The sequence below is a fragment of the Carlito syrichta genome, unplaced genomic scaffold, assembly GCF_000164805.1.
Source record: "Carlito syrichta isolate Samal-C Ts95f unplaced genomic scaffold, Tarsius_syrichta-2.0.1 Scaffold312208, whole genome shotgun sequence".
NCBI lineage: Eukaryota > Metazoa > Chordata > Mammalia > Primates > Tarsiidae > Carlito > Carlito syrichta.
Genome location: NW_007256304.1, coordinates 12526 through 27169, shown reverse-complemented (window position 1 = coordinate 27169; position 14644 = coordinate 12526). Strand labels below are relative to the sequence as shown.

Sequence of the window (14644 nt, the reverse complement as noted above, 5' to 3'; positions counted from 1 at the left end):
AGGACAACAAAGTTGAAGCGAAGACACACGTGGGTGCCAGAGTACAGGACACTGCAGAAAGAATTACCCAACTCTGTGCAGGCGCAGGAGACAAAGTCCCCCAAACCGCCCTCACTTCCAGCTCCCATCTGATTGACCAGTTCAGGCCTCAGCATCCATTGATTGGAAAAACCATCACCCTTCTGGTCTTGACTGACAGGAAGTGCAAAACAATAAGGACTCCATAGGCAAAAATGCCTTTAGACATCTTGTCCCAGAGTGTGGGCAGAAGGGTGGGGGGAGGAGGCTTGCGGCCCCCTTTGGGCCATGGTGGGAGTTTTTGTAACTCCTTGTTGGTGGGTCGCTGGACTTTAGCTTGACACCGCCTCTCCCAGGACATGCTGGGATTGTAGTCCTACAGCTCCGCAACCCACCAACTGGGAGTCATGCAGACACCAGTGTTCCCGCAATTCCTGTAAGGGGCCACCCTCACAAGTTCCTACCACATTCTGGAGCTGGGAGAAATCTCAAAATTTTCTTGCCTCATGCAGCCCGCGTCTGATCACATGTCTTGTCACTCAAGACCAGATGGCCTGGAGTTTTATCCAATCAACTGATGCTGGGGTTTGAAGTGGCCAATCAGACAGGAGCTGGAAGTGAGAGGGCAACTTCTGGGCTCTTACAGGGCCTTAGTTTCCTCCGTCAGCCTCGTGTTTCTTCATTGCAGCCTGTGTTTCCTTGTGACATGCAGGTCCTGGGAGATTCATAGGATGGACGCCGAGACCCTCGGAAGGTGGGAGGTGGTGAGTGTGCCGGGAGATTACCAGAGACGGGGAGTGGGGATGAACCCGCATGACCTGGCTCTTTAGGGACTGGCATCTCCATCAGCTCTGTGCCTGGACCCATCCCCACCGGCAACTCGACCTGGTCTCTTCAGTGTAGGTGGGCCTGGGCCGTGACCCTGTGGTCGTGTCCCAGCAGCGACATCACCTGCTGAGCACTCTTCGTGCAGCTAACCATCTCCAACTGTGCCGAACCCACGAGGGCTGTGGAAAGCATCCGACCTGCATTGGGGGCTGGGGTGGGGAAAGGGAGGCTACGATCCTGGCCCACTCCCTCTCTCCTCCCCAGTGTTAAACGGTGGCTCCATCACAACGTTCCAGAGGCCACTTGGCCAACAGCGGTTCTTGAGTCTAGAAACTCCAGCTAGGACTCGTGGTGTGGGGATCCCGGAGGACCAGGGAGAAAAGGGTATGGGAAGGGCCAAGGGGAAGCCGGGATGGGCAAGGGCTGTTGGGTGACAGTCCTGCAGTGACCTTATCTGAATTATCTGGGTGGAAATTTCCAGGGTCTGTCATTAGTGTCATTTGGCATTTGTGTCACCAGGTCCAAGTCCAGTTCTGTTGACATAAGGAGTTGGAGCACGGGTTGTGACGTTATTTAGTAGGGACACTGAAATCAAAGAAATGAGGGGACGGCATCCTAAAGACCCCTCTTGGGTCATGTGTGCTTTTTCAAAATTTTTATCCAGGCTATGGGACAGAGAGCGGCTAAGATCAAGAGGTGGCTTAGACTTGTAGATGTCTGGGTGATGAGAGGGGTCTTGGAAAGTGGTGAATTATCTTTGTCCTTGGTTCACAGTCTCCTTGTTTCTTTATTAAACAAAGCAGAGTTAGTGTACATACTCCCACTTTCGCAGAGTTAGTCTGGACAGATGCACACTGGTGCCAACCTTGTCAGCATTTCAAAAGTATTTTAGCTACATTCAAACATACAAAAAGGCCAGAGATCTCCCCCCCACCGCAGTCAAAAATGGAGTTATGTCAAACATTTGAGAGTTGACTGTCCCATTTTGGATTGATTAGGTCTAAGTTTTATATTTTTTAATTAGTAACTTAAAAAAATTTATTTTAATTCGACGGCTGGTTTCTGTGCACTTGTAGACACATCACTGTTCTTGAAGGGCAAAGGCAGAATTGATGTCTGTCCTTTGGATTATCTTGCATTTGTAAAGAAGGAAAACTGTCCTAAATGACAAAGTAGACCCACCTCAGGGAGATGTGGAAGAATTAAATCAGACAACTTCAGGCAAACAGGAGAGCAAGCAAGGGTCTCCAAAGAGGATGATAATACTGACAAAAAATAAATACATTCCATTTAATTTTGAAATAAGTAAAGGCATATTTTCAAAATATAGGTGTAACTTGATTACATAATCTCACCTGAGAAGAAATACCAGAGAAGTAGGAGGAAAAAGAGAAAAAGATGCGTCTCAGGTAAATAAATTTGTCCCAGATCACAAGGAATGTCATGTGTGTAAAACTTGCAAACCATGCTGCTGTCCTTGTGATGGTCCTGCCTAATGAGTTTGTTTCAACTATTTTTGTTCTTCCTGTGATATTCAATGGGTCTGTCAGACACTGCTCCTACATAGCTTCTTCTGTTCTATTCAACCATATTGCTTAGTTGTCATAAACTGTTCTCACCATGAATGTATGACCTGCATTTTATAAATGATCCCTTGTTACTGGAGGACATGGGAAGGCATGGTACCCAAGAATCCCATTGGAAATTGGGTAGATCTGCAGATCCTAATGAAGGATAGAAACATGTGTATGTAGTCTTCCTCTGATTTCCAGCATGACATGCACTGGCACACTCATGGCCACCAAAGCCCAGTTAATTTTTTTAATTTATTGTAGAGATGAGGTCTTGCCAAGTTGCCCAGGCTGGTCTCACACCCAAGTGTTCAGGAAATTCTTTTGCCATGGCCTCACAACGTGCTGGGATTATAAGCATGAGCCTCTGCTCCTACCCAGAACATGTACTCTTAAGGTCTTCTATGTGCTCCATCTGCTCCATGCAGAACACAGTTAATAAAATGTACATTTAAACAGGATGGCAGTTACTGCCCAAAATAACTCCAGAAAGTCTGAATAAAGAATAATTAGAAAAGACTTGCTCTCTAGGATGCCAAAAAATAAAAATATAAATATACTTTCAGATATTACATGCCATGGGGTTACCTGTAGGCTGATTTCTGTGTAACATGAGCTTACTTGTTATTAAATTGAGATTATAAATTATTATATTGGATGGGTGTGGTGAAATCACCTGTAATCCCAGCACTTTGGGAGGCTGAGGCAACACACTTGCCTGAGCCTGTGTTTTGAGAACAGTTTGGGCATTTGGTGAGACCTTGTCTCCACAGTAAATTACAAAAACTACCCAGGCATGATTGCATGTCTCTGTAGTTCTAGATACTTGGAAGGCTGGGGCAGAAGGATTACCTAAGTCCAGCAGGTCGCGGCTGCAGTGGCCATGAGCATACCACTGCACTCCAGCCTGGGCAAGAAGAGTGAGACTCCAACTCAAAAAGTAATAATAAATTACTATTACTTTTGGATAAAAGATCTCAGCATGGATGTTGTGTTCCACCTGTGTGACTGGACATCTGATAGCAATTTGTCCCAAATACTTGGGATGCTATGGAGGATGGATTCTTTTAGCTCAGGAGATTGAGACTGCAGCAAGGTGTGATTATGCCAGGGCACTCTAGCCTGGTTCAGAAAGAGACACACCTAGCCAGGTGTAGTAGTGCACACCCGTAGTTCCAGCTACTTGGAAGGCTGAGGCACAAGGATCACCAGAGCCCAGCAGGTAGAGGCTGCGGTGTCTGGAAATGGCCACTGCACTTCAGTCTGGGTGACAGAGTGAGACTCCAACAACAACAAAAAAGAATGAGACACACCAACTGAACAAAAAAGCACAGAATCTCAGGCTAAATCCATGTATTCTCAATCGGAATTTGCATTTCAACAAGATAATCAATTCATTGTTGTACAAATTAAAACTTGAAGAGGATCTTCTGACTTACTAGGAGCAGTATATGTAATGTATTCTGTGTGATATTAACAGTAATTTTAAATGTATGTGCCTGTGTTGGTGTACATTTTATGCTTTTTCACAAAAATAAAGAGTCTACACTGGCTGAATGGACTTTATTTCATCCTTTATTTCCACACTTAATTCATTAGAGTAGAGGTCCTCAAACTTTTAAAACAGGGGGCCAGTTCACTGTTCTTTTTTTTTAAAACTATAGTCCATCCCTCCAATGGTCTGAGGGACAGTGAACTGGCCCCCTGTTTTAAAAGTTTGAGGACCCCTGTATTAGAGGATATTTCTGTGTTACGAATTTTTTTATTGCGTAATAATAGTTGTCAACTGGAGCCTGTTTTCACACTTGCTTTACCTAGAGGCCATGGTGACTTGGTAAATATGTGTTTTTTGTTGTTTTCAGGGGTTGTTGTCATTCAAGGATGTGGCCATAGAATTCTCTCCAGAGGAGTGGGCATGCCTAAACTCCCCTCAGCGAACATTGTACAGGACTGTGATGTTAGAGAACCATAGAAATCTGGTTTTTCTAGGTGAGGAAACTTTTAAAACACAATCCCTATTTCATACTAAGGATTTTAAGCCCTTCCTTTGTAGAATGTTTTCTGGGAATTTCTGCTTTGCATAAATGAGTTTCAGATTCCTACTATCAACCAAAGTTGGTAATATGTTAACATAGAAAATAAAAAATTAATGATGCTTCATTTTGACATGAAGTCTTCATTTTTTTTTTTTTTTTGAGTTAGAGTCTCACTCAGTCACCCAGACTGGAGTGCAGTGGCTGCTTCTGGCCACTGCAGTCTTGCCTGCTGGGCTCCGGTGATCCTTCCCCCTCAATCTTCCTAGTAGCCAGAACTACAGGCATGCGCTACCACACCCAGCTAATTTTTTGATTTATTGTAGAGATGAGGTCTCACTGCCCAGGTGGGTCTCAATCCCATGGGCTCAGGCAATCCACTCACCTCAGCCTCCCAAAGGCTCGGGATTACAGGCTGAGCCACCGAGCTCAACTGCCTTCACTATTTTAAATTGACCATTGTCCTTCTAGCTATATTATTGGTAAGCTCAGAAATTTGGTGGCATAGATATCATTGCCCACATCTCCTTCCTGTTGCTGCCATAAGTTATTGACTCAGAGTACTGAACAAATAACTCAAAAATTTAAGGCCAGTCATGTTGGTTAAGCTGTGTAATGCTGGCACATTAGGATGCTGAGTTGAGAGGACTGCCAGAGCCTGTGGGGTTAAGAATAACCTGGGCAACTTGGGAAGACCCCATCTCTACACTAAATCAAAAAATTGCCTGGGATTGGTTACGCACACCTGTAGTTCTGGTTATTTGATAGGCTGAGGGTGAAGTACCTGAGCCCAACAGATGAGCACTGGGGTGGGTATGAGCTTTCCACTGCACTCCAGCCTGGGTGACAGAGTGAGACTCTAACTTAGAATAAAAAGAAACCCATAAATTAAAAATTTTTATCTAAATGTTCTAAAGGTTTTATTGGGAAACCGTATTTTGGGGTTAATTATCTAGAATCTTGTATAATGTGTTCTCTACTGATCAAATACTAGGTTTGTAATCTAAGAACCCCAGCAAGAGTCATGTTACTTTTTTCTAATTAAACAGGACTTGCTGTCTCTAAGCCAGACCTTATTACATGTCTGGAGCAAAGGAAAGAGCCCTGGGATATGAAGAGACATGGCACATTAGCCAAAATTCCAGGTAAGAGGGAGTGAATGAAGCAGATGATACAGGTCAAGGAATCAGAGCTTGAAATGTGGTTTGGGAAAGTGGTCTGCTCCAATGGAAATGGTTTCTGAGAAGCCTGGGATTCTTTCTCTTCCTGTCACAAAGGGATATCTGTTATTCCATGTTCTGAAATTCTCCAAAAACTCTGCTTCTTCAATGATCTTTCAAGTTTACACAGGAGATCAAAATCCACTTAATGTTTTGTTAGAAATTCCATGATCTGACAACCTTTCTGATGCTTTGGAGATGTGCAAGTATTTGCTTATCTATTTGGAAATCCATGTCAAAGTATTTTTTGTATTTTCTCTTGGTATCATGGTTGGAAGTATATGAGCAATGATTTTGTTATCTGTTTGAGAAATTTTAAGAACACTCCGGACACATGTTACATGTTTTCTAATATATGATTTTCTCTACTAGGGAGATTTCCAATGATTTTATTTAAAGTCATACTCAATGGTCCTACCCAAATACAAATTTTCTCTTTTTTTTTTTTTTTTAGTTGGAGTCTCACTCTGTCACTCAGACTGGAGTGCAGTGGCCGCTCCCAGCCACCGCAGCCTCAACCTGCTGGGCTCCAGCAATCCTTCCACCTCAGCCTTCCAAGTAGCCGGAATTACAGGCATGCGCTACCACGCCCGGCTAATTTTTTGATTTATTGTAGAGATGAGGTCTCACTGCCCAGGTGGGTCTCGAACCCGCGGGCTCAGGCAATCCACTCACCTCAGCCTCCCAAAGGTGCAGGATTACAGGCTGAGCCACCGAGCCCAGCTAAATTTTCTCTCTTAATAGAAGAAATACTGATATTTCATTTAAATTTTACTTTTATAGTATGATTTGAGACTGGTAATTTTTTCTTTATATTCAAATATTGAAGTGTATTATGTCATGTAGAAGGTTGTTAAACATACATTAAATTCCTACCTTTTACCTTGTGTCTTAATCTTATTTTCTAATTTTCTTTTTTATGAAGCTTAGGACTTGCTTCATATTTGCATATATTCAAACACATACGTATGCATGTTTATATGTGATTACCATCTGATTTTTATACATAAATAAAAATGAATAACCATGTTTTATAAATAATATAATAATTTAATATGCCTATACAGTGTGAAATGATTACCATTATATTAATGAACATATCAACCATCTTACGTAGTTGCCATGTTTATGTTTTGTAAGGAGAACACATAATGTCTTCTATTTTAGCAAATTTTCTAACCATTACTAACAATAAGTTACTATGGTACACAATAGTTCCCTAAGACTCAGTTATAACTCAGATTTTGTAACCATTGGAGAGCATTTCCATTTTCCCACCTGCAGGCCCTAGTGACCACGTTGTATTTTCTTCCTCTATGAGTGCAAAGTTTTTTGATTCCACAGGAGTGAGATCATGCAGGATTTTTTTTTTCCCGAGTTGGAGTCTCACTCCAGGATAGAATGCAGTGGCATGTAATGACCACCACAGCCTCATTGCTGGTCTCAGGCGATCCTTCCATATCAGCCTTTCAAGCAAATGGAACTACAAGTGTATGCTGCCATGCTAAGCTTATTTTTGTGTTTTTCTCACCTTGGTGCTTGGACTGGTCTAGAACCCCTGAGCTCAGGCAATCCTCTCACCTCAATTTCCCAATATGATCGGTTTACAGACTTGAATGACTATAACCATTCTCACTCAGTATTTGTGTGTGTGTGTGCCTGGCTCACTTCAGTTAGCATGTCTTACAATGTCATCCATAAGGTTAAAATTGCAGAATTGTTTAAAAATTATTTTGGCTGAATCATATGCTATTGTGCATATATACGTGTGTGTGTGTGTGTGTGTTTGTGTGTGTGTGTGTGTGTGTGTGTACACATTATTTTCTTAATCAACATAGATTCCACAAATATTTAGGTTGTTTTCAAGCTTCGTCATCTTGACAAATGCCGCAATGCCCATAGGGGTTGGATACTTCTTTTTGGTACTGATTTAATTTCCTTTAGTTATATACCCAGGAAGGGATTTCTGTGGTATGTGGCAGTTTGTTTTTATTTTTAAAAGAATGTTGATAATGCCTTTTATGTGACTCTACCAAGTTTAAGCTCACCAAAAGTATACAGGATTTCTTTTTCTTCACATCTTTATCAAAAGTTTTCTCTCTCTCTTCTGGTTGATATTAGCCATTCTAACAGCTGTGAGACAATATATCATCATTGTGTTTATTTGAAATTGCCTCTATTAGTGATGTTCAGTGACAATTCATATACCTGTTGGCAATTTGTGTGTCCTCATTGGAAAATAGCTATTCATTTTGGGGCTGATTTTATTCAAGTGATTATCATTTTCTTTCTTTAACATCTCATCAAGTATATGGTTTGCAGAATTTTTTCTTGTCCTGTAAGGCTTGTCCACTTCCTTTTACTCTGCAGAAACTTTTCAGTTTGATGTCTCCAACTTGTTTGTATTTATTTTTATACCTGTAGTCATAAAAAAAGTTATTACTGAGACCAATATCCATATCAAGGATGTTTTACAAATCCTTTTTATGGTTATATTTTATCAGCATGTTCTCTGTCACCCAGGCAGTAGTGTTGTGACTCACCTAAGGCTTTCTACATTTCATAAGAAATTTCTCAAACTGTTTTGTAACTTGTAGCTCCACAAATTATTGTTGTACCCTTAATTGAGTCATTTATCCTGATTCTTTCTATGCTTTGACATAATTTGTTTGAACTGGGGTATTTGAAATTCATAGATATACACATCATAATGTTTATGATGTTGCTTTGTCTAGATTAATATAACAACAATCACTAAGTTAGAGATTCTAGGAGACTCATATCTGTTTTTAGGATGTGTCTTCTCTGTATGTTGCAACAGAAACCAGTCTGTTCATAAACCCCCAAAGAACAGAAATGTGGACTCATACTCCACTCTTCTGTTTATTCCCTGAGGAAGAATTCAAGAGTTAGAACATCCTGTCTGATTGCATCATGTTGCATTGTAAAGGAAGAGAAATTATGGTGGCAAAATTACTAAACTTTCTCTTCCATGTAACTCATTTTATCATGTGGATTCTGCAAAGTATTAGATGTTTTTTGAGCTTTCACGCAGGCATTGGGGTAAGTATTTTCTTAAGTACACATATTTATGATGGAGTGGAAACCTATGATTTGTACTTGCCATCATGCTCATGTCCTTACCATGGTATCATATTATGTTTTATTTTCAAAGGATATTCATCTGAGTCTAGCACATGGAATAAATTTTTATTTTCACAATTTTCAGCTGTGACTTCTCATTACACTGAAGGCCTTTTGCCAGAGAAGAGGATAGATGACTCCCTTGCAAAGGTGCCAAAGGGAAAATATGGTAAATATGTCCTTAAGAACTTATACTTACAAAAATGTTGGGTAAGTGTGCATGAAGGTGAAGGGCAGATAGAATGCTCAGTTGCAAATGACCAATATAAATGTACCAAGAGTAAGAAAGTCTTTCATTAATATTCCAAAATTGTTATTTACCAGAGTATCCATATTTTCGAAATGGCTTTCAAACATCAATATGGCAAAACCTTTAACCAGTCCTCAAATTGTAGTGAACATCAAAAAAATAGTGGAGAAAATATACACAATATATGTGGGAAAGTTGTTAAGAAATAATCCTATATAAATAGACTTGAAAGAATCCATAGGGGAGAGAGAGAGCCTTCAGAAATGAATAATATGTCAAAGCCCTTAGCTATTACTAATGTCATTCACAACATCAGAAAATTCATTATGGAGAGAAACTCTAAAAATGTAAAGAATGAGCTGGGCTCGGTGGCTCAATCTGTAATCCCAGTGATTTGAGAGGCTGAGGTGATTGGATTGCCTGAGCCCATGGGTTCAAGACCTGCCTGGGCAACTTGGCAAGACCTCATCTCTACAATAAATCAAACAATTAGCCGGGCATGATAGTGCATGCCTGTAGTTTCAGCTACTTGAAAGGCTGAGGTGGAAGGATCGCCGGAGCCCAGCAGATCAAGGCTGCGATGACCGGGAGTTGCCACTGCACTCCAATCTTGGTAACAGAGCGAGACTCCATCTCAGAAATGTATATACCTATATATATGTATATATATAATAAATAAATGTGAAGAATGTGGAAAAGCCCTTTCATTCTCATTCACATCTTATTCAACATACAGTGATCCATACTGGAGAGAAACCCTATAAATGTGAAGAAAGTGGCAAAACCTTCAACTCTCATTTACATCTTACTCGACATACAGTGATCCATACTGCAGTGAAACGGTACAAATGTGAAGAATGTGGCAAAGCCTTTCACATTCGTTCACGCCTTACTCGACATGTGATGATCCATACTGGAGAGAAACCCTACAAGTGTGAAGAATGTGGCAAAGCCTTTTACTCTCATTCAAATCTTACTCGACATTCAATAATCCATACTGGAGAGAAACCCTACAAATGTGAAGAATGTGGCAAAGCCTTTCACATTCCTTCACTCCTTACTCAACATACAATGACACATACTGGAGAGAAACCCTACAAATGTGAAGAATGTGGCAAAGCCTTTCACTCTCGTTCATATCTTACTGAACATACAATGGTCCATACTGGAGAGAAACCCTATAAATGTGAAGAATGTGACAAAGCGTTTCACTCTCGCTCACTCCTTACTCGACATACGATGATCCATACTGGAAAGAAACCCTACAAGTGTGAAGAATGTGGCAAAGCCTTTTACTCTCATTCAAATCTTAGTCGACATTCAATAATCCATACTGGAGAGAAACCCTACAAATGTGAAGAATGTGGCAAAGACTTTCACATTCGTTCAAACCTTACTCGACATACGATGATCCATACTGGAGAGAAACCCTACAGATGTGAAGAATGTGGCAAAACCTTTAACACACGTTCACTTCTTAGTCGACATGTGATGATCCATGCTGGAAAGAAACCCTACAAATGTGAAGAATGTGGCAAAGCCTTTCACTTTCGTTCCTGTCTCACTGAACATACAATGATCCATACTGGAGAGAAACCCTACCAATGTGAAGAATGTGGCAAAGCCTTTCACATTCGTTCAAGCCTTACTCGACATATGATGATCCATACTGGAGACAAACCCTACAAATGTGAAGAATGTGACAAAGCCTTTCATACTCGTTCAATTCTTAATCAACATAGAGTGATCCATACTGGAGTGAAACGCTACAAATGTGAAGATTGTGGCAAAGCCTATCACACTCATTCACACCTTACTCAACATAAGGTGATCCATACTGGAGAGAAACCCTACAAATGTGAAGAATGTGGCAAAACCTTTCAGGGTCATTTAAACCTTACTCGACATAAGGTGATCCATACTAGAGAGAAGCCATATAAATGTAAAGAATGTGACAAAGCCTTTCACATTCGTGCACGCCTTACTCGACATACGATGATCCATACTGGAGAGAAACCGTACAAATGTGCAGAATGTGGCAAAGCCTTCAACTCTCGTTCACATCTTACTCGACATACAGTGATCCATACTGGAGTGAAACGCTACAAATGTGAAGAATGTGGCAAAGCCTTTCACTCTCGTTCAAATCTTACTCAACATACAATGATCCATTCTGGAGAGAAACCCTACAAATGTGAAGAATGCGGCAAAGCCTTTCACTCTCGTTCATATCTTCCTCAACATATGATGATCCATACTGGAGATAAACCCTACAAATGTGAAGAATGTGGCAAAGGCTTTTACTTTCGTTCTTATCTTACTCAACATACAATGACCCATACTGGAGAGAAACCCTACAAATGTGAAGAATGTGGCAAAACTTTTCACATACGTTCACTCCTTACTCGACATACAATGATTCATACTAGAGAGAAACCCTACAAATGTGAAGAATGTGGCAAAGCCTTTCACACTCATTCACTCCTTACTCGACATACAATGATCCATACTGGAGAGAAACCCTAAAAATGTGAAGAATCTGGCAAAGCCTTTCACATTTGTTCATATCTTACTGAACATACAATGATCCATACTGGAGAGAAACCCTACTAATGTGAAGAATGTGGCAAAGCATTTTGCTTTCAAAGAGAATTTACTGGACATAAGACCATTCACACTGGAGAGAAACCCTATAAATGTGCTGAATGTGGCAAAGTCTTTCACACTCACTCCATTCTTAATCAACATACAGTGATCCATACTGGAATGAAATGCTACAAATGTGAAGATTTTGGCAAAGCCTTTCACACTCATTCACACCTTACTCGACATAAGGTGATCCATACTGGAGAGAAACCATACAAACGTGAAGAATGTGGCAAAGTCTTTCATAGTCATTTAAATGTTACTCGACATAAGGTGATCCACACTGGACAGAAACCCTACAAATGTGGAGAATGTGGCCAAACCTTTCACACTCATTCACACCTTACTCGACATAAGGTGATCCATACTGGAGAGAAACCCTAGAACTGTGAAGTTTGTGACAAAGCCTTTGTGGTTCATTCACTCCTTACTCTATATACTATGATCCATACTAAAAAGAAACCCTCCAAACATGAAGTATGTGGCATAACCTTTCGGTCTCAAGGGCAATTTGCTGTAAACAAGACCATCCATACTGGAAGGAAACCCCACAAATCTGCAGAATATAGCAAAGCCTTTAAATGTCATTCATACCTTTGTTGACATACAGTGATCCATACTGAAGAGAAACCCTACAAATGTGCAGAACGTGGCAAAAACTTTTTCAGAACTCGAGTCTTATTGTATATCAGCATATCCATAATGCAGAGAAACCCTACAAATGTGAGGGATGTGGCAAGGTCTTTCACGTTCACTCTGGATTTTCTCGACATAAGACTATGCATACTGGGGAGAAATTCTACTAATGTGAAGATGTGGCAAGGGCATTTACTGTCATGTAGGGTTTGCTAGACATAAGCCCATGCATACTTGGGAGAAATCCTACAAATGTGAAGAATATGGCCAAGCCTTTTGCTACCATTCAAAGCATGCTGGATATATCAGGGTGCATACTGGGGAAAAACCATAAGTGTGAAGAATGTGAAAATGCCTTTTGCTCTCACAAAGGATTTTCTGGACATAAGACAATCCCTACTGGAGAGAAACCCTACAAATGTGAAATATATTCAAAAGCTTTTCACTCTTATTCACTACTTGCTCAACATGGCAAGATCCATACTGTTGAGAAACTCCACAAATGTGAAAAGTGTGGCACAGATTTTTGTACTCATGGAAGACTTCCTGAACATAAGACCATCTATATGGGAGATAAACCATACAAATGTGAAGAGTGTGGCAAAGCCTTTCACTCTATTAAGGATTTGCTGGACATAAGACCATCCATACTGGGGAGAAATCCTACAAGTGTAAAGAATATGGCAAAACCTTTCACTCTCACAATTAATTTGCTGGACACATGACCAACCATGCTGGAGATAAACCCTACAAATATGAAATAGGCAGAAAAGCTTTTTACTCTCATTCACTACTTGCTTGACATGTCAAGATCCATACTATTGCACACCTTACAAATGTGAAAAGTGTGGCAAACCTTTTCACACTCAAAGAATTTGCTGGACACAAGACCATCCATAGTGGAGAGAAATCCTACAAACATGATGAATGTGGCAAAGCCTTTTTTTCTCAAATGATTTGCTATACATATGAGGTGCATACTGAAGAGAATCTCTACAAACTTGAAGAATGTGGAAAAGTCTTTTGCTCTCATAAAGAATTTACTGAACATAAGTCCGTTGATACTGGAAAAAATCCCTACAGATGTGCAGAATGTGACATAGCCATTCACTCTCACAACGTATTTGCTGGACACATAATCATCCATACTGAAGAGAAACTACAGATGTGAAAAACATGGTAAGCCCTTTGCTCTCATATACAAGTAGCTGGACATATGAGAATCCATACCAAGATGAAACTATATAAATGAGAGGAATGAGATAAAGCCTTCAAACCTCATTCAATATTTGGTTGACATATGAGCATCTATATTTAGGGATTCCCTATAGATGGGCAGAATGGGGTAAAGTTTTTCACTGTTATTCCAAGTTTTCTCAACATCAGACAATTTGTACTCTACATTTTCAGTATCTCTAATGACTGGAAAATCATATATCTAGTTATAAACAATAGAGACATGGTGAGAAATTTATAGATGTAAAGAGTACTGTTCTCTTTACTCAAACCACAGATCTTTTGAATGTACAAATGTAAAACATGTCTAAAGACATTAATCAGCAAAAAGTTTATTTGACATTAGACTGTGCATTGTAGGGAATCTACAAATTTAAGGAATGTGGGCTGACCTTTGTTCAAAATATATGCCACTGGAAATACTAGGGTATTCAGACTGAAAACTTTACAGATGCAATTTATATGGAAGTTTATTTACTGAAAGGTCAAGTTGAAGTAAATATCTAGTGGCATTAGAAAATGTTTTTTTTTGTTTGTTTTTTTAGGAAAGCATAAGTATATTCTACGTATAATTTTGGTTTTGCATTGACAGAATATCAGGATATTTCAGAAAACAAACAATATTGATGTAACTCAACTCACATGATGCTATGCCTTCATTAATAGTGTTTATGTAAAGGCATGGGGTCAGCTGTTGGTACTTTAGAGCTATGAAATGTCCTTGTATAGTAGGTCATCAGCACTCACCTCATGTTTTTCATGGAGGATGAAGAACACTGATATGTAAACTCCTTTAAAGATCAAAGTGAATAGTTTTTTTTGTGGCTCACATTAAGCATTATTGTAAGTTCAGAATGAGGATAACATTTTTGTTTTGAGGATAACATTTTTGTTATGAGGATAACATTTTGTTATATAATGAGGATAACATTTTGTTAATGTGCTCAGGATAACATTTTTTTTTTGGAAATAGATGACAAAGAATCATTGAGAATTTTAGAAATCGTTTGTCTTATTACTTACATGCAAATGAGAAAATGAGGCCAGAACACTAATATCTTG

General features: G+C 39.9%; 1 protein-coding gene across 1 annotated transcript; it reads left to right on the top strand.

The window, feature by feature from the left end:
- Nucleotides 1-749: 749 nt before the first annotated feature.
- LOC103272303 (zinc finger protein 43-like) lies at nt 750-11590 on the top strand. Its single transcript, XM_021718476.1, has 5 exons — nt 750-782; nt 4280-4406; nt 5500-5595; nt 8900-8983; nt 9801-11590. Exons 1-5 carry the CDS (start codon nt 750-752, stop codon nt 11588-11590), a joined length of 2130 nt encoding a protein of 709 aa, XP_021574151.1.
- The last annotated feature ends 3054 nt before the right edge of the window (nt 11591-14644 follow it).